At 42.7% G+C, this 27,648-nt stretch overlaps 1 protein-coding gene across 5 annotated transcripts in view; it reads left to right on the forward strand.

The window, feature by feature from the left end:
- Positions 1-27,648, forward strand: part of LOC140204942 (autophagy-related protein 2 homolog B-like) — a 177,898-nt gene that overhangs the window by 82,983 nt on the left and 67,267 nt on the right. For all 5 annotated transcript variants that reach the window (XM_072271939.1, XM_072271956.1, XM_072271964.1 and 2 more), the window contains 7 exons: positions 557-745; positions 3,596-3,869; positions 7,988-8,096; positions 9,510-9,702; positions 11,995-12,137; positions 15,866-16,026; positions 26,367-26,539. In XM_072271939.1, the coding sequence (XP_072128040.1) occupies positions 557-745; positions 3,596-3,869; positions 7,988-8,096; positions 9,510-9,702; positions 11,995-12,137; positions 15,866-16,026; positions 26,367-26,539 (1,242 nt within the window). The remainder of the gene's footprint in view (positions 1-556; positions 746-3,595; positions 3,870-7,987; positions 8,097-9,509; positions 9,703-11,994; positions 12,138-15,865; positions 16,027-26,366; positions 26,540-27,648) is intronic.

Genomic DNA, 27,648 nt, shown 5'->3' on the forward strand with positions numbered 1-27,648 from the left:
ACAGATTTCAATTAGCTCACCCCTCATTCTTCTGAATCCTATTGAAGGTAGCAAATAAGGACATGGGTTTTGCCAATAGAAAGACAAACAAGCCAAGCCATGTTAAAATTAGGTGGACTTGACTGGAGGATATAGTCCTAAGCTCAGTTTGGGGTCACCGCTATTGCAAGGAATGAGGATAAGAAAGGTTTGTCTGTTCTGCACAAATTCCAGTTTATTGGTAAGAGGAGAATGAGGCCCCCAGAGCTTTGTTATCTAGGTAGATTTGGTGTTAGATGGCTACGCCACAGCTCAGAGGACAGATGTGCTCAAATATGTGAAAACTGAGCAAACTTTCATAAATTCTGTTGTATTTCTTTATTTACCCTTAAATGCCTACAGGAAAATGAATCTCATTGTAATATATGGTAATATATACATACTTTGATGATAAATTTACTTTGAACTTTGAGCATTATTGTGTTCAGGTCACAGTAAAGTATTTTAACTGAGTAAACCACTGAAAAGGCTTTTAAATAAATTTTGGAATGACGGTTAACGTGTTGTCTGTTTTCAGGGCAGTCAAGGGAGATTAGCATCAGTACCACAGAAGGCGGAGCTACAGATTGAGCTTGGCCCCATCCAGTCGGAATTAGACATCAGTATTGTGGACAGACTTAACTCATTGCTGCAGCCGCAGAAGCTCGGAACAACAGAAATGATGGCATCACACATGTACACATCTTTTAACAAGCACATCAGTCTGGTGAGTTTGTGAGAACAATTACATTTCAGCACATGAGATCAATGTCCTGGTGATATTGCTATTGGTTTATAATTATCTCTACCGAGATACAGTGAAAGGCTTTTATTTGCCTGCCACAGAGACAGATCATTCCATATATTCTATGCTCGATTTGATCACCAGAACAGGGAGGAACCATTGCTCACCCCCATATCTCCCAATGACCCTTTGGTCTCAGTATCTGAAGCTGCCGTACGGTCTGCCTTCAAGAGAATGACTCCAAGGAAAGCATCTGGTCCAGACAGAGTACCTGGCCTAGTACTGAACACCTGTGCTGACCAACTGGCTGGTGTATTCATGGGTATCCCCAAGCTCTCGCTCCTACAGTGTGTGTCAGCCACCTGCTTCAAGCCGTCTTCAATCATACTGGTATCCAAGAGGAGCATGGTAACCTGCCTCAATGACTATCACCCAGTGGCACTTGCATCCACAGTGATGAAATGTTTTGAGAATCTGGTGTTGAAGCATATCAGCTGCTGTCTGAGTGGTGAGTTGGATCTGCTCCAATTTGCCTACTGAAGCAACAAGTCTACAGTAGGTGCTGTGTTGTTGGCTCTTCACACAACCCTGGAACATCTGGACAGCAAAGATGCATGCATCAGGATACTCATTATCAATTACAACTTGACATTTAACACCAACATCCCCTCAAAACTGATCAGTAAACTCCAAGACCTGAGCCTCAATACCCCCTTGTGCAATTGGATCCTGGATTTCCTCGCTTGTTTACTCCAGTCAGTTCGGATTAGCGAAAATGTCTCCTCCACAATCTCCATCAGCATTGGAGCACCACAGGCATGTGTACTTAGTTCCCTGCTCTACTTGCTTTACACCTATGACTGTGGGTAAGGACAGCTCCAACACCATTTACAAGTTTGCTGATGACACCACTGTTGTGGGCTGTATCAAAGATGGCAATGAATTAAAGAGCAAATGGGAGATTAAAAATTTGGCTGAGTGGTGTAATAACAACAACCTCTCACTCAATGTCAGTAAGTCTAAGGAACTGATAGTAGACTTCAGGAGAGGGAAACCAGAGGTGTATGAGCCAGTAATCCTCGGAGGATCAGAAGTAGAGAGTGTCAATAACTTTAAATTCCTGTGTGTCGGTATCTCAAAGGACCTGTCCTGGACCCATCATATAAATATAATTGCGAAGAAAACAGGACAGTGCTTCTACTTCCTTAGGAATCTGTGAAGATTTGGCATGTCATCAAAAACCTTGGCAAACTTCTATCGATGTGTGGTGAAAAGTGTGCTGACGGGCTGCATTACACTGTGGTATAGGAACACCAATGCCTTTGAGCGGAAAATCCTACAAAAAGTAGTGGATTCAGCCCAGTATATCACGTGTAAAACTCTTCCAACCACTGAGCACGTCTACATGAAATGTAGCCATAGAAAATCAGCATCAGCGTCTATTATCAAAGATCCTCATCACTTAGGCCATGCTCTTCTCTCGCTGCTTCCATCGGGTAGGAAGTACAAATGCCTCAGGACTCGTGCCACCAGGTTCAAGAACAGTTACTACCCCTCAACCATCAGCCCCTTGAATAAAAGGCATAATTGCATTCATTCTTCTTTATCCTGTTATTTAATGCTCGTTATTTATTGCTATTTATTTATTATCTGCATTGCAGTTTGTTTAGTTTACAGTTCCTGATGTTTACAGAGCCTGTGTACAGTTGCTGTTCTATAGATTTGCTAAGAATACCCGCAGAAAAAGAATCTCAGGGTTATATGTGGTGACATGTATGTACTCTGATAATAAATTCTACTTTGAACTTTGAATACATAAGTAGATTAAGGGAGTAAAAAGGTAAAGCATAATGTATATACTGTAACAATTACAGAGAAAGTGCAGTGCATGGAGACAAAGTGCAAAGGTCAAGACAAGGTACATTGGGAGACTGGGTTTCATATTTGAATTTGTGAATTTAGGAGTCAAAGTTCAAAGTACATTTAATATCAAGTTATGTATACTATACACAACTTTGAGATTTGTCTCCTTACAGGCAGCCACAAAACAAGCAAACCCAAAAGAACCCATTAAAAAAGACTGTCAAACACACAATGCGCAGAAAGAAAAGCAAAATCGTGCAATTCATAAGAGTAAGCAATGGCATTCAGAACTGAAGTTCACAAAACCAGTCATCACTGCAGCTGATCCTGGAGTCTGTTAGTTGCATGCCACAGCCTCAGTTCAGTGCAGAGACGAGTAAACCTCGCAGAGCAGCGAGCTGAGCACCAGTCTGACCCTCTCCTCCAGCCCTGGCACATATTGGCCAAACTTTGGGTCATTCTTCGCTCTTGGACCCAAGCCCTGCCGTTCCAATATGCACTTGAGCTCGGACTCCACAGCCTCAATTCAGTCGTGCTTGACATTTTCAATCTGGTCTGATGCTGAAATCAGCCAAACAGTGGGTCATTCTTCGCTCTTGCTGCTTCAGCATTCACAGGAATCTGATAACAGTGGAATAGAAGTTGTCATTGAGCCTGGTGGTACAGAAGCCTTGGGTGCCACGCCACCAGATTCAGGAACAGTTATTACCCTACAACTATCAGACTCCTGAACCAGCATGAATAACATTACTCACTGTAACAGTGAACTGATTCTATGACATGCACAACTCCCTAAAACTTCCCCCCTCGCTTTAAAGCAATTTCCTATTTATTTGACATCTACTCTACCTAGGCCTTTCGATATTTGATAGATTTCAATGACATCCCCCCTCTAGAGGAGCACTGTTCATACTGTCAGCACTGCTTTTTAACCCCATATGATGACATTGTTTTTGCTTCCCTTTGCAGCAGAGAGCTTTTACTGAAGTTTTCCGGGACGATTCTGGCTCACCTGCCAACTACCGAACATCCGTGCAGCTCACCACACCCATTTTCAAGATGGCCATCCGCTTCCCAATCCCAGACCTTCGATCTGACCAGGAAAGAGGGCCCTGGTTCAAGAAGTCACTTCAGAAGGAAATTTTACACCTGGAATTCAGCGAGATGGAATTTAAGACTGAGTTCTGCGGGAGTTTATCCCACGAGCAGCTCAAACTTGAGCTAACTTTTAAGGAACTCCTTGGTGAGCTAAGTGGCTTTTATTGCACTTTTTCTCTGGCAAGACCACATCAAACATGTGGAGGGGATTTAATGATCAATTATAGAGTACAGGGAAGGTATGTTCCTGTTAGAAGGAAGGACAGGGATAGAAAGATAAGAGAGCCTTGGATGTCTAAAGAGATGATGAATTTAGACAAGAAGAAAAAACGAAAATCATGTAAACCTTCGGAAGTCAGTATCAAACGGAGTATAAAGAAGCCAGAAAAGAATTAAAGGAGGGGTCATGAAAAATCCTTGACAAATAGGATTAAGGTGAATCCCAAGGCATTCTATACATACATGAAGAGTAAAAGAATAACTAGGTAGAGGGTAGGACCACTGGAGGATAAAGGGGGGAACATCTGCTTGGATGCAGAGAATGTGAGTGAGGTACTTAATGAGTACTTTGCTTCAGTGTTTACCAAGGGAAAGGATATGGAGGACCAGGAGATCAGTGCTGACTATATAAATACATTAGGGTGTTTAGAGGTCAAGGAAGAGGAAGTGTTGGGCCTCCTAGTGAGTATTAAGGTGGATAGGTCTCCAGAACCTCATGGGATTTACCCCATGTTATTGAAGGAGGCAAGAGACAAGATTGCTGGGCCCTTAACCAGTATCTTTGTCCTGTCTAGCCACAAGCAAGGTTCCGGATGACTGGCAAGTGTCTAATGTTGTACCTCTATTTAAGAAGGGAACAAGGGAAATTCCTGGGAACTATAGACTAGTGAGTTTCACATCAGTTGTAGAGAAATCCCTCATGGAAGGCTAATCCAGAAGATTAAGATGCATGGGCTCCGCAGCAAATGGCTGTTTGAATTCAGAACTCACTTGTGCATAGAGGACAGAGGGTAGTGGTTGAAGGGACTTATTCAAGCTGGAGGTCTGTGATTAGTGGAGTTCCACAGGGATCTGTGCTGGGACATCTGTTTGCAGTGTACAGTTGCAAGAAAAGGTTTGTGAACCCTTTGCAATTACCTGGTTTTCTGCATTAATCGCCTAAGTCACAATAATCGAATAACACAATCTGCCTAATCTAATAAAACATAAACAATTGTACTTTTCCTGTCTTTATTGAACGCATTGTTTAATCATTCACAGTCCAGGCTGGAAAAAAGTATGTGAACTTTAGTATTTAATAACTGGTAGAACCTCTTTTAGCAGCAATAACCTTTACCAAACATTTCCTGTAGCTGCTGATCAGACTTGCATAACGGTGAAGAAGAATTTTAGACCATTCCTCCATACAAAGCTGTTTCTGTTCATCAATATTTCTGGGATATCTTGCATGAACAGTCCTCTTCAGGCCATGCCACAGCCTCTCAATTGGATTAAGATCTGGACTCAAAACATGAATTTTTTAAACCATTATTTGTTGATTTACTGTTGTGTTTCCGATCATTGTCTTGTTGCATCATCCATCATAAAACTTCAGGTGACGGACTGCTACCCTGATGTTCTTCTGTAAAATATCTTGATACAATTTTGAATTAATTATTCCCTCAATGATTGAATGCTGTCCATACCTTGAGGCCGCAAAGCAGCCCCAAACCATGATGCTCCTTCCACCATGCTTCTCAATTGGGATGAGGTTTTGGTGTTGGTGTGCAGTGTCCCTTATCTCCAAACGTAGCAGTGCGCATTTCTACCAAAAAGTTCAACTTTTGTCTCAAATGTCCACAGAACATTGTCCCAGAAGCTTTGTGGAATATCCAGGTGGTCTTTTGTAAACTTGAGAAGTACAGCAATATTTGTTTAGAGAGCAGTGCTTTCCTCCAAGGTGTCCTTCCATGAACACCATTCTTGTTCAGTGTTTTTCTTATGGTGAAAAGAGGGTTTAGCAAGTTCTAGAGATTTCTGTAGGTTTTTGCTGTTATCCCTGGGTTCTTTTCACCTCCTTCAACATTGCACATTGTGCTCTTGGTGTGATCTTCGCAGGACCTCACTCCTAGGGAGAGTAGCAACAGTACTGAATTTCCTCCATGTGTAGACAGTTTCTCTTACTGTAGACTGATGAACACTCAGGTCTTCGGAAATGCTTTTCTAGCCTTTTCCAGCTTCATGCATCTCTACAATTCTTCTTCTAAGGTGCTCAGAAAGTTTTAATCGAGGCATGATGCACATAAACAGATCTTCCTTGAGAAGAGCAGGCTCTGTCAGAAACCTGACCTTGTGTGTCTTTTTTACAGGGCAGGGCACCAATTTCATCTCATCGAATGGTACACTTGACTCTTAAGTAGCTGTTGTAGAAGGCATTACCTCAGAGGCTCACATAATTTTTTTGAACCTAGACTGTGATTGTTTAAGTAGTGTACTCAGTGTTGCCAAGAAAAAGTATTTCAGGATGTATATTTTTTACATTTCTCTGACATTAAATGTACCTTTGAAACCTTGAAGAAATACAAATATGTTATTAGTTTCGGCAGATTGTGCCTGTCTATTATTGTGACTTATTATGATGACTATTATTGTGACTTATTATATTATTGTGATTATCAGACCACATTTTATGAGTAATTAATGCACAAAACCAGGTAACTGCAAAGGGTTCACAAACTTTTTCTTGCAACTGTATATCAATGACCTGGATGAAAATATAGATGGGTGAGTTTGCGGATGATACCAAAATTTTTAGAGTTGTTGACAGTGCAGAAGACCAGCAAAGCATACAGCAGGATGTAGATCAGTTGCGGATATGGGCTGAGATATGGCAGGTGGATTTTAATCCAGATTAATGTGAGGTGTTACGCCTCGAAAGGGCAAATGCAAGGAGACAGTACACTTTTAAGGACAAGTTCCCTAACAGTGTTGCTGAGCAGAGAGATCTTGGGATCCAAGTTCATAACTCTTTGAAAGTGGTTACACAAGTAGATATGGTGGTCAAGGAGGCTTATGGAATGCTTGCTTTTATTAGTTGAGGCATTGAGTTCAAAAGTCAAGAGGTTATGTTGCAATTTTATAAAACTGGTTAAACCACATCTGGAGTGTTGTATATAGTTCTGGCTGCCCCACTGTAGGAAAGATGTTGAGGTTTTGGAGTGGCTGCAGAAGAGGTTGACCAGGATACTGCCTGGTTTAGAGGACATGTGCTATTATGAGAGGCAGAATAAACTTGGGTTGTTTTTTCTTGAGTATGGAGGCTGAGGGGAGATCTGATAGAGGTTTACAAGATTATGAGAAGCATGGATAAGAGTAGACTGAGCATCTTTTTCCCAGGGTTGAAATGTCTAATACCAGAGGACGTGCACTGAAATTGGGATGGGGTAGGTTAAAGGGGGATGTGAGGAGTAAGTTTTTTTACTCAGAGAGTTGTGAATGCCTGGAATACACTGTTTGGTATGGAGGCTTTTAAGAGACATTTAGATAGACATGTGGTATGAGGAAAGTGGAGGGATTAGTGTTTGGGTGTTTTTGATTTACTTAGCTGATTCAGCACAACTTTATGACACGACTGGCCTGTTCCTGTGTTGTACTGCTCTATGTTCTAGTTCTATCTGTATTACTGTAGAGTAATGATTGTCTTCGGGTATGATGGGACAGTACTGAGATTATTGGACTCATCACCCAGTGAGTTTAAATCTGACTGTGGTGAGCTGGTAGTTTGTCAAATTTTCTGGTGTTTGCAGCTTCTCTGCAAACTCTGTCCACTACTTATAGAGTCATAGAGCACGACAGCATAGGAACAGGCCCTTTGGCCCATCTAGTCTATGCCATGCTGTTATCCTGTCTAGTACCATCCACCCGCCCCTGGACTATAGTCTCCATACCCTTCCTATTGATGTACTTATCCAAACTTCTCTTAAATGTCGCAATTGAACCTGCACCCAGCACTTCTACTGGCAGCTCGTTCCACACTTGAACCATCCCCTGAGTGAAGAGGCTGCCTGTCATGTTCCCCTTAATTATTTCACTTTTCACCCTTAACATAATACTCTTACTTTAGTCTCATCCAACTTTAGTGTAAAAAGCTGGTTTGCATTTTGTACCCCTCATGATAATTTTATATACGTCAATCAAATCTCCCCTCACTCTCCTGTGCTCCAGGGAGCCACAGTGTGGTGGACCAGCTGAGTCATTTTTTCACTGGTGTTTGCTTTACATTAGGTAAATTTCAGGAAGATCTGGGGACTCCATCATTCACCTTTCTTAAAGTTTCACATGGTGCTGATGGAGACATGTCTACCTCTGACAGTGGGAAGTTTGATTGGCCAAGGTACGTGTAAATATATTTGGGTATATTACAAAAATGCTTTTTTTTTTTCAAGCATTCTCATTGGGATGAAAGGTATTTTGGAATATACCGAGTTTGTGAACAGTGTAGTATTTTAAAGAACAGATTAAAGATAAGTTTTATTTGTCACGTACATCAAAATATACAGTGACATGCATGCTTGCGTTAATGACCAAAAAGGTCTGAAGATGTGCTGGAGGCAGCCCGGTGCCAGCATTGCATGCCCACGACTCAGTAAGCCTAACCCGTACATCTTTGGAATGAGAGAGGAAACCGAAGTACCTTGAGGAAACCCAGTGAGAACGAACAATCTCCATGCAGACAGTGCCAGGAATTGAATCCCAATTGCTTGTGCTGTAAAGTAATACACTAACCCCTACACTACCATACCGGCCTAATTCCTGATGATGTGGTGTGCGAATCTTGAACACCCAGTCTGAATTGTAGTACATAGGAAGGTTCAAGTGTACAGTTTTGAATTACAAACTTAAACTTAGTGTAACCTGTGTTTTTGCAGCGATACAAAAAACACCAGGAAGTAAAAAGCTGTGATTTGGTTTTAGATTGCAGTCAGTTGTGGAATGTGTACAAGCTGTAAGTGTTTAGAGCTTGGGGGAAATTAAATGTTTGGAAGTGTGCAAACATTGCAGAGTTCAGCTGTGTTCAACCAAACAATATTGTGAGGTAACCTATGGAGATGCTGGTTATCAAATCTACATATCATACGGTCCTGTTGTTATATCCTACTGTTTATATTTCACACTTATTTTCCCCAAGGCTACTTCATCTAACTTTTCTATCTAGAAAGATTATATTTTGATTTTTATCTTCCATCATGAAAAGGCTTATTGTTTCAGAGGCAGTATCTTGCATTTGGTTTGTATCTTTTAATATAGTCAAACATCCTCCATCTCTTCACAGGATCATAATTGGGCAAAGTTTGACTCTCAGCCTTGAAGGTATAAGGACAGGAAACCAAATGACTGAGCAAGGAAACAGGTTTTAATATGCTTCTTATGCAGAAAGCAAGACAGAGATTGAGAGAGGGCAATTCCAGAATTTGTTTAGGTTGTTGAACTCCTAGCTCTCTGTGCCAACTAGGCTCCAGAGTGTAGAGATATCTTCCCACCTCTGTCTGCTCCAGGAAATATCCTGTCCATTTCCACTTTAGATCTTTCAATTTTTGATAGGTTTCAATGAGTTTCCACCTAATTCTTCTCAACACCATGAGTAAAGGTCCAGAGCCATCATACGTTAACCCTTCCATTCCTGAGATCGTTCTAGTGAAACTGCTCTGGACCTTCTCCAATGCTGGCGCATCCTTTCTTACATGCTTAGCTGGTATTGTGATTATGTTCCCTTTGTACTGATTACAAGGAGGTTTTGTCCCACTAGGGTTGTGCTAAAGGTGAATCCAACAGCCGTGCATTCCATCTTAGAACGGGTAACGAGTGAAGATGAGGAGCCTGGAAGTCACTTACTGGAGGATGAAGAAGGTGGAGGCCATTCACTAAAAGATGTCTGTGATTTGGGAAAACATGAACCCTCACCTTTCTCCTCTCGCCGAGTCATGTATGAAAACGAGGAGGTAAAATCAATTCTTTTACACATTAAAGAAATTGCTAAGATTTCATTTTTGAATTGCCAGAGTCATAGGAAAGAAACAGTTTGTATATCATTATTGCCATGTTATTATTCTGCATGATGAATCATAATGGATGACGCTGTTGGTTCTCATTTCTTTATTTATCAAGGCAAAGGAGGTTTTTTATTTCAGGTATGCAAGTTGATATTCATTGTTTCCAGGGTAAAGTTCTCTCAGATTCAGATTTATTTATTTATTTATTTATTTATTTATCAAAACATAGAGTGAAATGAGAAATTTGCATTAACAACTAACACAACCTAAGGGTGTGCTGGAGGCCATTCTGGTGCCAACATAGCATGTCACAACAACAGCAAAACAACCCACTTTCCTCCCTCCCTCCCACCCATGCAGACAGTCCTCCAGCCCCAGTACAGGCTACTGGGTCTCCAGTCTCAGGGCTTCGGACATCAGGCTTTGATTTCTGTGTTTCCATTCGACCTTCAGGCTTTGATTGTTGCTATCGATGCCTGGACTTGCCAATAATGGGACCCCAAACTTCAGGCTCGCCGACTCACTGGCCCTTGTTCCTTCTATTTGCACAGTCTTCAGACTTTATCAGGGCAGGTATAGCAGGACAGATTTGATATAAAGAAAGTACAGAAGGGCTCAGTAGTTCTGAAGTTCTTTGTTTTCCCACTGTCAAGTCGGATTTCTTTTGTTCTTTGAACATGTGCAGCTTCCCCACTTGAAAGGGATTGAATGCGTCTACCCGAGGGATTTTTAACTGGATTCCACTCAATGACCAAACAACTTTTCCTTTTTCCTCCTTTTATTTTTCGCAAGTGCGGCAGTTGGATAGTTCCATTAGTTCCATCAACCATTAGCCATTAGACAATAGTCACTAGTCTTTAGTCATTAGACACTAGTCATAAGACACTAGTCATTAGTCATAAGACACTAGTCATTAGACAAGTCATTAGGTGAAAAACTGGCTACCTCTGCAGACTTTGTAGATGGATTCCGACCTGCACCTTTCCGCTCCCTCATAGAAACGTTGTTTTCAAACCGAGCGACCCCTCCCAAAGATTCCCAAGCTCTTCTTAAATCTCGCGCCATTTCCCAGAAGCGCCTGCATGTGATGATACCCGTGCCGTGAAGCTAGTGCTAACCCAACACGCAGTGACAGCAGTGCTCTTTTCCATGAAACAGTCTCTCAAGTTATTTAAAGTGCAGCATCTTACCACAGATTTCAGCGCGGTTCCCGGACTGCCGCTGTGATGCTGCTGAGTCCTCCCGATGTTCCAGGCAGAAGCAGCGCACAGGCAGTGGGTTCCATGCGGTCTATCAGTGGATTCTCGCTATTACTTTTAAATTTTATTTTCTTTTGCCTCTAGGTCCCAATACTTTCTAGAGACTCTAGTTTGACTTGACACCCACATTTACCTGCATGTATACTTTCTAAATGAACGAATTAGGTGTTGACTTTCATCGGAGTAGGTACATTAGAAAAAGATTAGCTTTACTTTTCACATGTACATCAAAACATACCATTGGAATGCGTATTTTGCATCAAATCAGATCAGTGAGGATTGTGCTAGGCAGCCTGCAAGCGTCACCACACATCTGGCGCCAACATGGCATGCCCACAGCTCACTAGCACTAACCTGTATATGTTTGGAATGTGGGAGGAAACCAGACCATCCAGAGGAAACTCATCCAGTCACGGGAGAATGTACAAACTTCTTACAGACAGTGGCAATAGACAAAAACGAAACTGAATCACAGTAATACACACAAAATGCTGGAGGAACTCAGCAACTCTGGCAGCATCTATGGAAAGGAATAAAGAGTCGACGCTTTGGTCTAAGACCCTTTATTAGGATTGGAAAGGAAGGGGAAACAAGCCAGAATAAGAAGGCAGAGTTAGGGAATGGAGTACAAGTTAGAAGGTGCAGAAGGTGATAGTGAGACCAGGTGAACTGAACCCCAATCAGTGATCTCTGGCACGGTAAAGCATTATGTTGACCTCGACACTACCTTGCCGCCCTTAGAGCTGCGATTGTGCATAAGGTCACAGGTGTCTGTAAGATTTTTAATTGTGTGGCAAATTTATTTTTTATGCACAGAAATTGTGGCATTAACTCAATACTTGTAAACTTGTAACATGTGAAAATAGGCAAAACTTTTGCCATCATCTTGCTCAAGGCAGCTATCATCTGTAACTTGAAAACTGGTATAGTTCCCTGGTGCCATGATGCTGTGTAATTTACTTGATCTCTGTGCTCTGTACAGATGGTGATGCCAGGGGATCAGCTGGAAATGGGTCAGTTCCAGGATAAAACCATAAGCACCTCTCATTATGTACTGGAGCTTACATTACCAAATCTCAACCTTGCATTGCCAAACAAGGCATTCTATGAGAAAGTGTATAATAGGTAAGTCTTAAGTCATTACTGCTATAAGCATAGCATAACTTCTGGTTATTTCTCCCTCCCCTCTTTTTTTTTCCATTTCCCATTCAGGCTCCCTACTTTCCCTTTCTCTCCTTACCTGCCTGTCACCTCCTCCTGGTACCCCTCTGCCTTCCCTTTCTCCCACAGGTCCACTTCCCTCTCCTATCAGATTGCTCCTTCTTCAGCCCTTTGCTTCTTCCACCTTCTAGCATCTCAATTCATCTCCCCCCCCTCCACCCATCTACCTTCCCATTCACCTGGTCTCACTGTGAATCATGTGGAAACAACATTCCCTGAGGCTTCCTTTTCCAATAATTCGTATAGTTGGATATTTACAATAATCCAATTGTGCCATACTTACCTTTAATATATTTTATTCCTTATTTTTAAAATGAAGTCTAACAATGCCTCTTCTTGCATCCTACTCTTCAAGTTCGTTCACTGTCATTCAACCATATACATGTAAAGATAGATATATAGACACTTTATTGATCCCAAAGTAAATTATAGCGTCACAGTAGCGTTTCAAGTGCACAGATATAAAAATATTAGAAGAGATGGAAAAAGAATAAAGATAAGTTACTACAAACTGTCTAACGGGGGTGGGGGGGGGTGAGGGGGTCATCACTTCTCCGACTATAGACTGACTCATTATAGAGTCTAATAGCCAAGGGTAAGAATGACCTTATATAGTGCTCTTTGGAGCCGCGCAGTTGTCTCAGTTTGTTACTTAAAGTGCTCCTCTGTTCAGCCAAGGTGACATGCGAGGGTGAGAAACATTGTCCAGAATTGCCAGGATTTTCTGTAGGGTTCTTTGTTCTACTACAGCATCCAGTGTGTCCAGTTTGACTCCTATAACAGAGCCAGCCTTTCTAATCAGTTTAATGAACCTATGTTGATGCCAATTGCCCCAGCACACCACTGCGTAGAAGATTGTACTAACGCCAACAGACTGGTAGAACATGTGAAGGAGGAGACCTCCGGACCAAGGTGCACAGCCCAGTACCTATGACTCACATACAACACATAAGTTAATATTACCACAAATAAGTTCACAAATAATAAAACATATCCCAGAAGATTGACATTTAGCATATGACACATGTTAAAAAGTAAACAGTATAACGTTCCTGGAACTTCATAGCAATGAGACTTGGTGGTGTCAGAGAGTTCATTTGTCTTGCGGCCTGGAGGAAGAAGCTATTTCCCATCCTAACAGTCCTTGTCCTAATGCAGACCTCCTGTCTGATGATAGGGGTTCAAAGAGACTGTGTGACAGATGGGGGTATCCTTGACAATACTAAGGGCCCCGTATACACAGCGGTTCTGATAAATATCTTGGTTCGGTGGAAGAAGGTCTCCAATGATCCTTTCAGCAGGCTTCACAATCCTTTGTAGGGTTTTACAGTCAGATGCCTTGCAATTCCCATGCTAGACAGTGATGCAGCAAGTCAGGACATTCTTGACGGTGCTCCTGTAAAAGTTGGTTAGAATGGGGGCGGGGAGGTTGTTGAGGAGGAAGCTCGTGCCCATCTCCTCAAGAAGTGGAGATGCTGCTGTACTTTCTTGACTAAGGAGGTGGTGTTGGTCATCTGTTATGTGCAGTCCTAGAAACTTGGTGCATCTCTTTCCATGAAGGAGCTGTTTATGTGCAGTGAGGTGGTCAGCCTGCACTTTCCTAAGGTCCACAATCATCTCTTTAGTTTTGTCCACATTAAGACTCGAGTTGTTGTGCTACAAGCTGCTCTACCTCTCGTTGACATTGTTGATGAGGCTAACCTCTGTTGTGTCATCAGTGAACTTGATTCAGTTTGAGCTGGATCCAGCAGTCGAGTCATGCGTCAGCAAAGTGAACAGCCCAGCACTGGGGGGTGCCAATGCTCAGCATGATGGAGCTAGAGATATTGCTGCCAACACGGACTGACTATCTTTCTGTCAAGAAGTCCTAGGTCCAGTTGTAGAGAGGTTTCGAGACTGGACAATGACAGTTTACCCATCAGTTTCTGAGGGATGATCATATTAAATGCTGAGTTGAAGTTAATAAACTGCATCCTGACATATGAGGTGCCATTTTCCAGGTGGGGCAGGACAGCACATGCTATAGCATTGTCAGTGGTCCGATTTGAGCAATAAACCAACTGGAAAGGATCTAATTTAGCAAGAAGATGGTATTTAATGCGGTCCATACCAGCCACTCAAAACATTTCATTACTGTTGAGGTTAGTGGCTCTGGGCAGTAGCTGTTAAAGTAGGTTACTGTTGCCCTCTTGGGCACCGAGATAATGGTGGCTGCCTTGAAATTTGTGGGAACAGTGGACTGCTCCGGAGAGATGTTGAAGATGTCTATTAGAACCTCTGTTAACTGGGCTGCACAATCCCTTAGCGCCCGACCAGTTATGTTATCAGGCCCCATAGCTTTATGTGAGTTGACTTTGGCTAGGGTCTTCCTCACATTTGCTGTGTCTGGACAGAATGCAAGCTCCCCAGTGGGAAGGGGGTACTTTCTTGCAGGCATATTGTTCTGTGCATCAAACCATGTGTAAAAGACATTTAGCCTATCAAGAAGAGAGGCATCACTGTTGTTGACGCACAGTGTGTGGGGTTTGGAGCTCATGCAGTGCTTCCCTAACATTAGCTTTGGCAGGGTGTGGGGGGGTGGTGTATACAGCCACGATCACAATGGCAGTGAACTCCTTCAGTAAGTAGAAGAGACTGCACTTCGCTGTTTTAAAAACTCCCAACAGTGAGTTGTCTCTGCTAAAGTGTTCACACCTCACCAGAGACTACGAGATTTTTATCTGCCCAAAAAAGAGATAAAGCACTTTAGCTGGATGACAGCTTCAGGAGTGGTATCCTGGAGCCATATTTCCATCATGATGAGTCGCAGCAGTCCTTCATCTCACGCTGATTCAGTTGTGAATATAATCACCAATAAATGGTTTATTTTCTTGCAATTGAATGTTTGAAAGGTGAATCAATGAGAGAGCCAGCCCGCAGGATTTCACCTTTAGCCTCACACAAATGCCAGATCACTCACTGTGCTTCTGTTTTCTCACACACCACTTCCAACCCTTTCTTCCCTGAGTGGCTGTAGCAGGCAATGACACTGTATGCAATAAGCCTATGCTGTGCAGCTCCTCTGCTATCCAGCAACTTGCCAGTGAGGTAGACTTGCAGTAGTTGGTGTCCTTAATATCCAGCAGTATCTTGTGATCATAGGACCATAAGAAATAGCAACAGAATTAGGCCCATCGAGTCTGCTCCGCCATTTAATCATGGCTGGTCCACTTTCCCTCTCAACCCCTTTCTCTTGCCATCTCCCCACAACCTTTCAAGTCCTGACTAATCAAGAACCTATCATCCTCTGCCTTAAATACACCCAATGACCTGGCCTGTGGCAATTATAAGAAGGACATAAAGGACGAATAATTACACCATTAGTTGAAGCCAGATTGACTGCTGTGACTGGGTGTGCCACTATCTTTGGAATTTGTCTGTTATCTTGAGAATTTGAGAATACTGTTTAATTAACTGTTATGCTACCATTCCACCTTACGGAAATATTGAAGCTGTTACAGGTTAGCTAAGTACACTTTCTTTGGCTATAAAGTCCTACGTGTTAGGTGGCTAAGGTAAGGGATTTTATTAATTCAAGTATGCTTTTTCCTATTAAATAATTGTTAACGTGTGGTTCTTTACTCTTACTACAGAATAAACAATGACCTGTTGCTGTGGGAGCCCACTGCACCATCTCCCGTTGAGACAGTGGAAAACATTACCTACGGAGTTGGGTTGTCTGTGGCCAGCCAAATGATCAATGCGTTCAGCAAAGAAAATCTCACTCCATTCAAGTCTGCCCTCCTCCAGGATGGTATAGTATCATTTTGATATTTTGTCTTTTGTCAGTGAACCTGTTTAACTCCCAGCTTGTTCTAGGTTTGAAGTCTGAGAGCTGAACAGCTGAGTGCTTAATATATTGAATGTTTCCTACTACCTCACCACCATCCCCTCTCCGCCCAACCAAGTGCAGCAGAGGCTGACTGTTGTCTCTGCTTCCCAATCCTGCACATTGAATATAAGTGGATAATATACTGCTGTATGGTCATAGTCATAAATCATACAATACAGAAACAAGCCCTTCACCAAATTGTTCATATTGACCAAGATTCCCATCTAAGCTAGTCCCATTTGGCCCATGTTCCTCCAAACCTTTCCTATTTATGTACCTTTCCAGGTGCCTTTTAAAATGTTATTAATGTACCTATCTCAGCCACTTTCTCTGGCAACTCATTCCATATATGCACCATCCTCTGGATGAAAAAGTTGCCCTTCAGGTTCCTCTCCCCTTTCTCTTTAAACCTGTACTCTCTAGTTCTTGGTTCCCCAACCCTGAGGAAGTAAGATTGTACACATTAACCATATCTATAACCCTTGTGATTTTGTGCACTTCTTTAAGATCATCCCGTATTCTCCTACATTTCAATGATAGAAGTCCCAACCTGCTCAATTGCTCAATAACTTAGTTCAAGTCCCAGCAATAACCTCATTAATCTCCTCTGTGCTCTTTCCAACAATGGCATCTGTCCTATAACAGGGTGACCAAGCTTGAACCCAATATTCCAAATGCGGCCTCATCAGCATATTTTATGACTGTGATATTATATCTCAACTACTGTATTCAGGAGGCAGGCTTGATGAATACAGCACACAAAAAGCCTTCTTTGCCACCCAGTCTACCTGCGATATCACTTCCAGTGAATCATGTACTTCTACTCTTAGGTCAATCTGTTCTACAAGACATTCCAGGGCCCTACCATTCACTGTGAAGTCTTGTTCTCATTTGTCTTCCCAAAATGCAACACCAAATATTTAACAGAATTAAACTCCCATTTGCCATTCCTTAGTCCAGCGGTCCCCAACCACTGGGCCGCAAAGCATGTGCTACTGGACCGCAAGGAAACGATATGATTTGGCGATATGAGTCAGCTGCACCTTTCCTCATTCCCTGTCACACCCACTGTTGAGCTTGAATGCACACGAGGTCATTACGCATGCAAGGTCATTACCCATGCGTCATCCATGTCAGCGCGGGAAGGAGACCAACTCCTCGAGCTTGCAAATGACGGCAGGCTGAAAAGTATGTTTGACATAACATCTCTGCTGGCATTCTGGATTAAAGTCAAGGCTAAATATACTGAGACAGCCATGAAAGCACTGAAAATGTTGCTTCCATTTCCAACATATCGCTGCAATGAATGCAATGAAAACTAAATTGTGGAATAGACTGGACACAAGGAACCCCCTTCGAGTATTGCTGTCTCCCATCACCCTTCGATGGCACCGTTTTGTTGCAGGGAAACAAACCCGGGGCTCCCACTGATCCAGCGATATTGGTGCGTTGCAATGATTTTATATGTTCATACGGGGAAAATATGTGCTGTGTGTTTAATATCCAAATGTTACTTAAAATGTTATGATGCTATTGACTTATAAGTGACTTATATAACCATATAACAATTACAGCACGGAAACAGGCCATCTCTGCCCTTCTAGTCCGTGCTGAACGCTATTCTCACCTAGTCCCACCGACCTGCACTCAGCCCATAACCCTCCATTCCTTTCCTGTCCATATACCTATCCAATTTTTTTCTTTAAATGACAATATCGAACCTGCCTCCACCACTTCTACTGGAAGTTCGTTCAATACTTCAAGCTCCCCTGTCCTCCCCTGATAATTGACTTATCACTATATTCATGGGAAGAAAATATGTGCTATGTGTTTAATATTAAATTCATTGGACAAACCCTTTTAGAAACAAAATTGAGTGTATTAGCCACTTATCACCTATACTCCGGTCATGATTAACACCGCCCCCCAACAGAATCGCCAAAAACGATCTGTAGAAAAAAATTGGCACGTACACGCATGCGTACAGGTGCCTGCGCAAGACTTCATGGTCATAGTAATCTTTCTTGGGGTAAACACAACGTATCTGACTGCTACTCTTGTCCGTTGGCAACTGTTACCCCCCCCCCCCCCCCCCCCCCCCCGGGGTCAGCCAGTCCACAAGAATATTGTCAATAATAAACCGGTCTGCAGTGCAAAACAGGTTGGGGACCCAGCTGATCAAAATGTCTTGGTATATCCTGATTACCATCTGCACTGGTCATGATAAAATACCAGCCTACCCGGCAGTAATATCATGAAGGATCCCACCCCACCCTGCTCATGGACTGTTTGTCCCACTCCCATCAGGAAGGAGGCTATGTAGCATCTATGCCAGGACTACCAGACTCACAAATAATTACTTTTGCTAAGCAGTAGGGCTGATCAACACTTCCACCCACTAATCCACCCCTCGACACCCCCAACCACCACTACTTTATCTTTTCCTGTCAGTCACCTTACTCCTATCACTCCTCTGCCTAGCGTCACTTTATGACATACAATCAATCTATGTATATAAGCTATTTTATGTATTTATATTTATGGAGTTTTTTAGCATTATTGTATTCCTTATGTTTTATTTTTTTTTCTGTAGAAACCATAGAAAAACTACAGCACAGAAACAGACCTTTTGGCCCTTCTTGGCTGTACCGAACAATTTTCTGCCTAGTCCCACTGACCTGCACATGGACCATATCCCTCCATACACCTCCCATCCATGTATTCTCTAATTTATTCTTAAATGTTAAAAAAGAACCCGCATTTACCACCTCGTCTGGCAGCACATTCCACACTTCCACCACTCCCTGTGTGAAAAAGCCCCCCCTAATGTTCCCTCTAAACTTTTCCTCCTTCACCCTTAACCCATGTCCTCTGGTTTTTTTTCTCCCCTTGCCTCAGTAGAAAAAGCCTGCTTGCATTCACTGTATCTATACCCGTCATAATTTTATATACCTCTATCAAATCTCCCCTCATTCTTCTACACTCCAGGGAATAAAGTCCTAACCTATTCAACCTTTCTCTGTAACTGAGTTTCTCAAGTCCCGGCAACATCCTTGTAAACCTTCTCTGCACTCTTTCAACCTTATTTATATCCTTCCTGTAATTTGGTGACTAAAACTGAACACAATACTCTAGATTCAGCCTCACCAATGCCTTATACAACCTCATCATAACATTCCAGCTCTTATACTCAATACTTTGATTAATAAAGACCAATGTACCAAACGCTCTCCTTACGACCCTGTCTACCTGTGACGCCACTTTTAGGGAATTTTGTATCTGTATTCCCAGATCCCTCTGTTCTACTGCACTCCTCAGTGCCCTACCATTTACTCTGTATGTTCTACTTTGGTTTGTCCTTCCAAAGTGCAATACCTCATACTTGTCTGTATTAAACTCCATCTGCCATTTTTCAGCCCATTTTTCCAGCTGGTCCAAATCCCTCTGCAAGCTTTGAAAACCTTCCTCCCTGTCCACTACACCTCCAATCTTTGTATCATCAGCAAATTTGCTGATCCAATTTACCACATTATCATCCAGATCATGATATAGATGACAAATAACAATGGACCCAGCACTGATCCCTGTGGCACACCACTAGTCACAGGCCTCCACTCTGAGAAGCAATCCTCTACTACCACTCTTTGGCTTCTTCCATTGAGCCAATGTCTAATCCAATTTACCACCCCTCCATGTATACCTAGCGACTGAATTTTCCTAACTAACCTCCCATGCGGGTCCTTGTCAAAGGCCTTACTGAAGTCCATGTAGACAACATCCACTGCCTTCCCTTCATCCACTTTCCTGGTAACCTCCTCGAAAAACTCCAATAGATTGGTCAAGCATGACCTACCACGCACAAAGCCATGTTGACTCTCCCTAATAAGTCCCTGTCTATCCAAATGCTTGCAGATTCTGTCTCTTAGTGCGCCCTCCAATAACTTACCCACTACCGACGTCAAACTTACCGGCCTAGAATTTCCCGGATTACTTTTCGATCCTTTTTTAAACAACGGAACAACATGAGCCATTCTCCAATCCTCCGGCGCCTCACTCGTAGACACCAACATTTTAAATATATCTGCTAGAGCACCTGCAATTTCACCACTAGTTTCCTTCAAGGTCCGAGGGAACACCCTGTCAGGTCCTGGGGATTTATCCACTTTAATTTTCCTCAAGATAGCAAGCACCTCCTCCTTTTCAATCTGTACAGTTTCCATGATCTCAACACTCGTTTTCCTTAATTCCATAGACTTCATGCCAGTTTCCTTAGTAAATACAGACGCAAAAAACCCATTTAAGATCTCCCCCATTTCTTTTGGTTCCGCACATAGCCGACCACTCTGATCTTCAGGAGGACCAATTTTATCCCTTACAATCCTTTTACTCTTAATAAACCTGTAAACGCTCTTTGGATTATCCTTCACTTTGACTGCTAAGGCAACCTCATGTCTTTTAGCCCTCCTGATTTCCTTCTTAAGTATTTTCTTGCACTTTTTATACTCCTCAAGCACCTTATTTACTCCCCGTTTCCTATACGTGTCATACAACTCTCTCTTCTTCTTTATCAGAGTTGCAATATCCCTTGAGAACCAAGGTTCCTTATTCCTATTCACTTTGCCTTTAATCCTGACAGGAACATACAAGCTCTGCACTCTCAAAATTTCTCCCTTGAAGGCTTCCCACTTACCAATCACATCCTTGACAGAGAACAACCTGTCCCAATCCATGCTTTTTAGATCCTTTCTCATTTCTTCAAATTTGGCCTTCTTCCAGTTTAGAATCTCAACCCTAGGACCAGATCTATCTTTATCCATGATCAAGTTGAAACTAATGGTGTTAGGATCACTGGAACCAAAGTGCTCCCTTACACATACTTCTGTCACTTGTCCTAACTCATTTCCTAACAGGAGACCCAATATTGCATCCCCTCTAGTTGGTACCTCTATATATTGATTTAGAAAACTTTCCTGAACACATTTTACAAACTCTAACCCATCTAGACCCCTGACAGTATGGCTGTCCTAATCAATATGTGGAAAATTAAAATCCCCTACCACCACAACTTTATGTTTCCTGTGCTATTTTTTTGTGCTGCATCAGATCTAGAGCAACAATTATTTCATTCTTCTTTACATTTGTGTACTGGAAATGACATTAAACAATCTTGAATTCTAGGGTTAGTTCCTTTAGAACAGTGGTTCCCAAACAGTTTTGGGTTACCACACCCTTGGTTCCCAGACCACATCCCTAGGACCCCCTCTTCATTTCCAGTCATTACATAAAAACTATAAAGAATTTTGATTTATTATGCATAGTGAAGGATAATAGGAATGACAAATTCAAAGCAACAACAAATAATTGCAAAATTTATTCAAATCTATTTAAAGCTACAAATAAAATTATTTAATTACAGTAAAAACAAATTTCATCAACAATTTTAGAGCATATATTAGTAGTCCAACTACTTCATTGCTTTTTCACCTTTCAATGAAATGGATCAGCTTGGTGCAGTGATATCAGCTTCTCAGTGTCAGGCTGAATGTCACTGAGAAGGAGTCTCAGATCCCCATGTTCAGTAATTTGCAGACTATTGTGTTGCTTTGAATAAAATTGGGTGACTGCACTAAAACCACGCTCCACTAAATATGGTGTTGGTAAGATAATAAAGAACATCTTGTCTTTTTCCACAGTTCAGGATAGCGTTCAGTGATTTCTTTCTGTATTCTGTATTTCTATATTGCACAATGTGTCTTCCACGTGCTGACATATTTCATCTATTTGTCTTTGAACAGAATTGTCCTCTGAACAGAATTGCTTTAATTATTTGGTCTTGTGACTTATGCAAACCCATACTCAGGTTCTCCCTTATTGCTGGCAGAACCACCTCTTCTCCAGTTGTACAGGGCTTTCCAGATTTAGTTACGAGCAATGAAATATATGAAACTTTCAAGCCTTCACTGTTTTCTTATGAAGTGCTGCCAAAAATGTTTTGGCATGTTTTCCTTCTATGAAAGTTTAACTGAAAGGACAGAAAATAAACCAAGTTCTTGTTTGCTTTGTCAGAGTGTATTCTTTTCAAATGTTCAAGGAGCCTAGACAGTTTCATTGTCTCATTTGTCAAAGTCATAGTCATACTTTATTGACCCGGGGGAAATTGGTTTTTGTTACAGTTGCACCATAAATAATAAATAGTAATAGAACCATAAATAGTTAAATAGTAATATGTAAATTATGCCAGTAAATTATGAAATAAGTCCAGGACCAGCCTATCGACTCAGGGTGTCTGACCCTCCAAGGGAGGAGTTGTAAAGTTTGATGGCCACAGGTAGGAATGACTTCCTATAACGCTCTGTGCTGCATCTCGGAGGAATGAGTCTCTGGCTGAACGTACATTATGTAGTGGATGGGAGACGTTGACCAAGATGGCATGCAACTTAGACAGCATCCTCTTTTCAGCCACCACAGTGAGAGAGTCCAGTTCCATCCCCACAATATCACTGGCCTTATGAATGAGGTCGTTGATTCTGTTAGTGTCTGCTACCCTCAGCCTGCTGCCCCAGCACACAATAGCAAACATGATAGCACTGGCCACCACAGACTCATAGAACATCCTCAGCATCGTCCGGCAGATGTTGAAGGGCCTCAGTCTCCTTAGGAAATAGAGACGGCTCTGACCCTTCTTGTAGACAGCCTCAGTGTTCTTTGACCAGTCCAGTTTATTGTCAATTTGTATCCCCAGGTATTTATAATCCTCCACCATGTCCACACTGACCCCCTGGATGGAAACAGGCGTCACCAGTACCTTAGCTCTCCTCAGGTCTACCACCAGCTCCTTAGTCTTTTTCACATTAAGCTGCAGATAATTCTGCTCACACCATGTGACAAAGTTTCCTACCGTAGCTCTGTACTCAACCTCATCTCCCTTGCTGATGCATCCAACTATGGCAGAGTCATCCGAAAACTTCTGAAGATGACAAGACTCTGTGCAGTAGTTGAAGTCCGAGGTGTAAATGGTGAAGAGAAAGGGAGACAAGACAGTCCCCTGTGGAGCCCCAGTGCTGCTGATCACTCTGTCGGACACACAGTGTTGCAAGCACACGTACTGTGGTCTGCCAGTCAGGTAATCAAGAATCCATGATACCAGGGAAGCATCCACCTGCATCGCTGTCAGCTTCTCCCCCAGCAGAGCAGGGCGGATGGTGTTGAACGCACTGGAGAAGTCAAAAAACATGACCCTCACAGTGCTCGCTGGCTTGTTCAGGTGGACGTAGACACGGTTCAGCAGGTAGATGATGGCATCCTCAACTCTTAGTTGGGGCTGGTAGGTGAACTGGAGGGGATCTAAGTGTGGCCTGACGATAGACCAGAGCAGCTCCAGCACAAGTCTCTCCAGGGTCTTCATGATGTGGGAGGTCAATGCCACCGGTCTGTAGTCATTGAGGCCACTGGGGCACGGCGTCTTCGGCACAGGGACAAGGCAGGACGTCTTCCACAGTACAGGAACTCTCCGGAGCCTCAGGCTCAGGTTGAATACATGGCGAAGTACTCCACATAGCTGAGGGTCACAGGCTTTGAGCACCCTGGTACTGACACCATCCGGTCCTGCAGCCTTGCTTGGGTTCCAGCTGTCTTCTCACCTGTTCAGCCGTGAAGCCCACCGTGATCAATAAAGGGGAAAGTTATGACATCATCATACTCCAGGCAAAACCTAACCCAGTTCTCTGCCTGAAGGTACATAAAGTGGGGCAGCAATGTCTCAGTTGGGCCAAAGAGAAATTCAGTCAACGCCATTCAATGGAGCAGATTCTGAACTTAATCCCATTGAATGCCGTGACCTAATTCACAGGAAATGTGCCACTGCATGATTACAGTATGGTGAGCCTGTGTAATTTCTTACTATAGATAGCTGTGGAGGTCAAGTCGTTGTCATAGAGCACAACAGCACAGAAACAGGCCCTTTGGTCCATCTAGTCTGTGCCGAACTATAATTCTGCTGAGTTTCATTAACCTGCACCTGGACCGTAGCCCTCTATACCCCTCTCATCTATGTTCTTATCAAAACCTCTAAAATGTTGAAATTAAATCCACACCTTCCACTTCCACTTGCAGCTCATTCCACACTCGTACCACCCTCTGAGTGTGTATGTAAGGCTGAGTTTGATAGGTTCTTGATTGGTAAGGGAGTTAAGGGTAACACATGAATATGAGAGAATGGTGTTGAAAATCAGCCGTGATTGAAGGGCAGAGCAGACCAAATAGGCTGAATCACTTAATTCTGCTCCTTTATCTCATGGTCTTACGGTCTGTGTGGTCAATGAGTTAGTTAATTTTGTGATGTAGGAAATACATTAGTCAAAATGCAAAAGCAAGTGTGCTCAAATTGAAAAGTGATAATGACTAGGCAATCTGTTTTGGACATTAAGAATGCCCAAGACACCAAGAAATCTCTCCAGCTCATCAAATCTTTTGGTGAAGATGGCTCCATCAATCAACATCTTCTGGATCTACCAGGAAACTGTTTATTTCACATCTTTTAGGACTGTTTTTCATCTTAAGTGTGTTTCTGGAACTGTTAGAGCCTGTGATTTACAGTTTGGAGACCGACTGAGTGATCCAGTGCTTTGCTGTCTCTGAGAAGACTCCGGGAAACGAGTGCAAGCCTTGAGATGAAGAAACTGCAAGATGGGTCATGAGCCGGTGTTGACTCATTTTCACCCATTAAGGTTTCCATTACTCACCGATTAAAACGACAAGGAAGATTGAAGCATCAAGGTGAATGTGGAGGGCGAGTGAGGGTTCAACGTCGACTACCAGTCTTTTGAACACTGATGGGATCCCTCTGCACCTGTTAGAAGGAGCCTGTGTGGCCTAGCACTGTGCCCAGAGGGTAGGCTTCTGCGTTCAAGCAGTGTCTCCCTCTCTCTTTCGATGATGTTGGAGGGTGATACTGAGGTTCTGTGATTATGGATTTGGACTGTGGACTTCTTCAATCATGATTTTTATATTCTGTGTTGTGACCTGTTCTTTCTTGTTGTGTGGAAAAGGGGGCATTTGGGGGCCGGTGTTCTTGTTGCATTTCATGCGGGGGAGGGGGATTTGGGGACTGGTGTTCTTGTTGTGTTTCATGGGAGGGAGGAGGGGTTGTGGGTGTTGATGATCATGTTGCTGTTCTTTTTTTGTGTGGGGGGGCATTTGCTGTTTCTCTTTAAACTGACTTGCATGGTTTTTTTTGTTTCGTGGCTATCTGCAGAAGAAGAATCTCAGAGTTGTCTCCTGCATACATACTTCAATAATAAATGAACCTTTGAAAAGAGCTGCAAAGACCTTAGTCTGGCAGTGCATCTAAAAGCCTGTTGATGTGGAGGTATAATGAGGGGTACAGATTGGGAAAATGAAAGCAAGCTTTTTCGACTGAGATTGGGTGAGGTTAAAACTAGAGGTCATAGGTTAAGGGTGAAAGGTGAACTGTTTCAGAGGAACCTGGGGGCGGGGGGTCTACTTCATTCAGCAGGTGGTGAGAGTGTGGAACAAGCTACCAGCAAAAATGGTGGATGCAGGGTTGATTTCAACATGTTAGGAAATTTGGATAGGTACATGGATGGGAAGGATATGGAGGGCTATGCTCCAAGGTGTGGGTTGATGGGACTAGGCAGAATAATAGTTTGGCATGGACTAGAGGGGCCAAAGGGCCTGTTTCCGTATGTAGTGCTCTATGAGTTTATAATAGTCATTACGTGTTATGAGATATCCTGACAGAGAGGAGAAACAGTTTCTAATGCCGGATGTAATGGTAACCAGAATGAGAAGTTTAACAGTGCATGAGTTATCATTGGGTTTATGTACTCTGAAAGCTGGTGAAAACAGATTGAATAACAATAGACACCACAGGGACCAATTTGTAAGGCTAAAGGAAGAGAGCAGGGGGTTGGGAACAACTGGAATTGTTCTTTTAATGGTAAAATGGGCTGCAGGCCATATTTCATGCTGTAAAGATTTTTTTTGTAGCTGGCAGTGTGGTAAACAAACAAGAATGAAATAACTGTGAGTAATGAGATGAGAAATAAAGTAGTGGGTGATGATGAATAACTGTCAACCTGTTAGTGTTTTAGTCTCTACCCAGTGCATAATTCTTTGTTGTCTTTCACCTTCTGTTTAAGTGCTGTGCACCTGGGCTTTCTACCCATCATGCGGACAGCCAGGGTGTTTGGATGAGTGCCTTTGCGACTGTCAGGCATGATCCCTTTCCTGTGTTTCTACAGATGATGAGAGTGGATCTGACGAAGAGTCTCTGCAGTTCCAATCCACCATTGATCCGGCACACAGGTCACGACGCAAAAAGAAAGTTGAACAGCTAAGCAAGACTTGTCAAAGTTTCCTATCGATCCTCCTCAATGTGTCTCATGGGTTGGTGACAGTACATACAGATACCAAGGTGAGTTGATTAGGAATACTGTTGGTTCACGCGTGTGTCCAATGGGTGTGGGTACCAGAGTGGATGGCATCTCAAATAACGATGAGTTGGAATACAGAAAGGATATAGAGAGCCTAGTGACATGATGTCATGACTACAACAAAACAGAAGAGCTGGTCATTGACTTCAGGAAGGTGGGGGGGGGGGGGATGCACATGTTCCTGTCTACATCAGTGGTGTTGAGATTGAGTGCTCCAATTCCAATGTGAGCATTACCAGTAATCTGTCTTGGTCTAATCACATGATGAAGGATATAGACAACGTTTAGGCAGAAGGGATTAATTTAATTGGTTCAGCACAATACTGTGGGCCAAAGGGCCTGTTCCTGTGCTCTACTGTCCTATGTTCTATGTCCATAAGACAGAGAAACAGAATTAGGTCATTTGACCCTCGAGTCTGCTCCACCATTCCATCATGTCTGATTTATTAACCTCATTCTTCTGCCTTCTCCCAATAATCTTTGACACCCTGTCTAATCAAGGACATTTCAATTACTGCTTTAAATATACCCAGTCACTTGGCCTCCACAGCCTTCTGTGGCAATGAATTCCACAGATTCACCACCCTCACCTCTGTTCTAAAGAAACATCCCTCTATTCTGAGTCTGTGCCCTCTAGTTCTAGACTCTCACACTATAGGAAACATATTGTCCACATCAACTCTATCTAGACCTTTAAATATTTGATAGGTTTCAATGAGAACTTCCCCCCTCCCCAATCATTCTTTTAATCTTGAGTGAGTATAGGCCTAGAGCCATCAAAACACTCCTCAAGCATTAACACTTTCATTCCTGGAATTATTCTCATGAATCTCCTTTAGACCCTCTCCAATGCCTACACATCTTTTCTTAGATAAGGAGACCAAAATTAACCACATTACTCTGAGTGTGGCCTGACCAGTGCCTTACATGGCTCAGCATTACATCCTTGCTTTTATATTCTAGTCCTCTGGAAATGAATGCTAACATTGCTTTGCCTTCCTTACCACTGACTGAACCTGCAAGCTAACCTTTAGGGAGTCCTGCATGAGGAGTCCCAAGTCCCTCTGCACCTCTAATTACAGAATTTTCA

The sequence above is a fragment of the Mobula birostris genome, chromosome 1 (genome assembly GCF_030028105.1).
Source record: "Mobula birostris isolate sMobBir1 chromosome 1, sMobBir1.hap1, whole genome shotgun sequence".
Lineage (NCBI taxonomy): Eukaryota > Metazoa > Chordata > Chondrichthyes > Myliobatiformes > Myliobatidae > Mobula > Mobula birostris.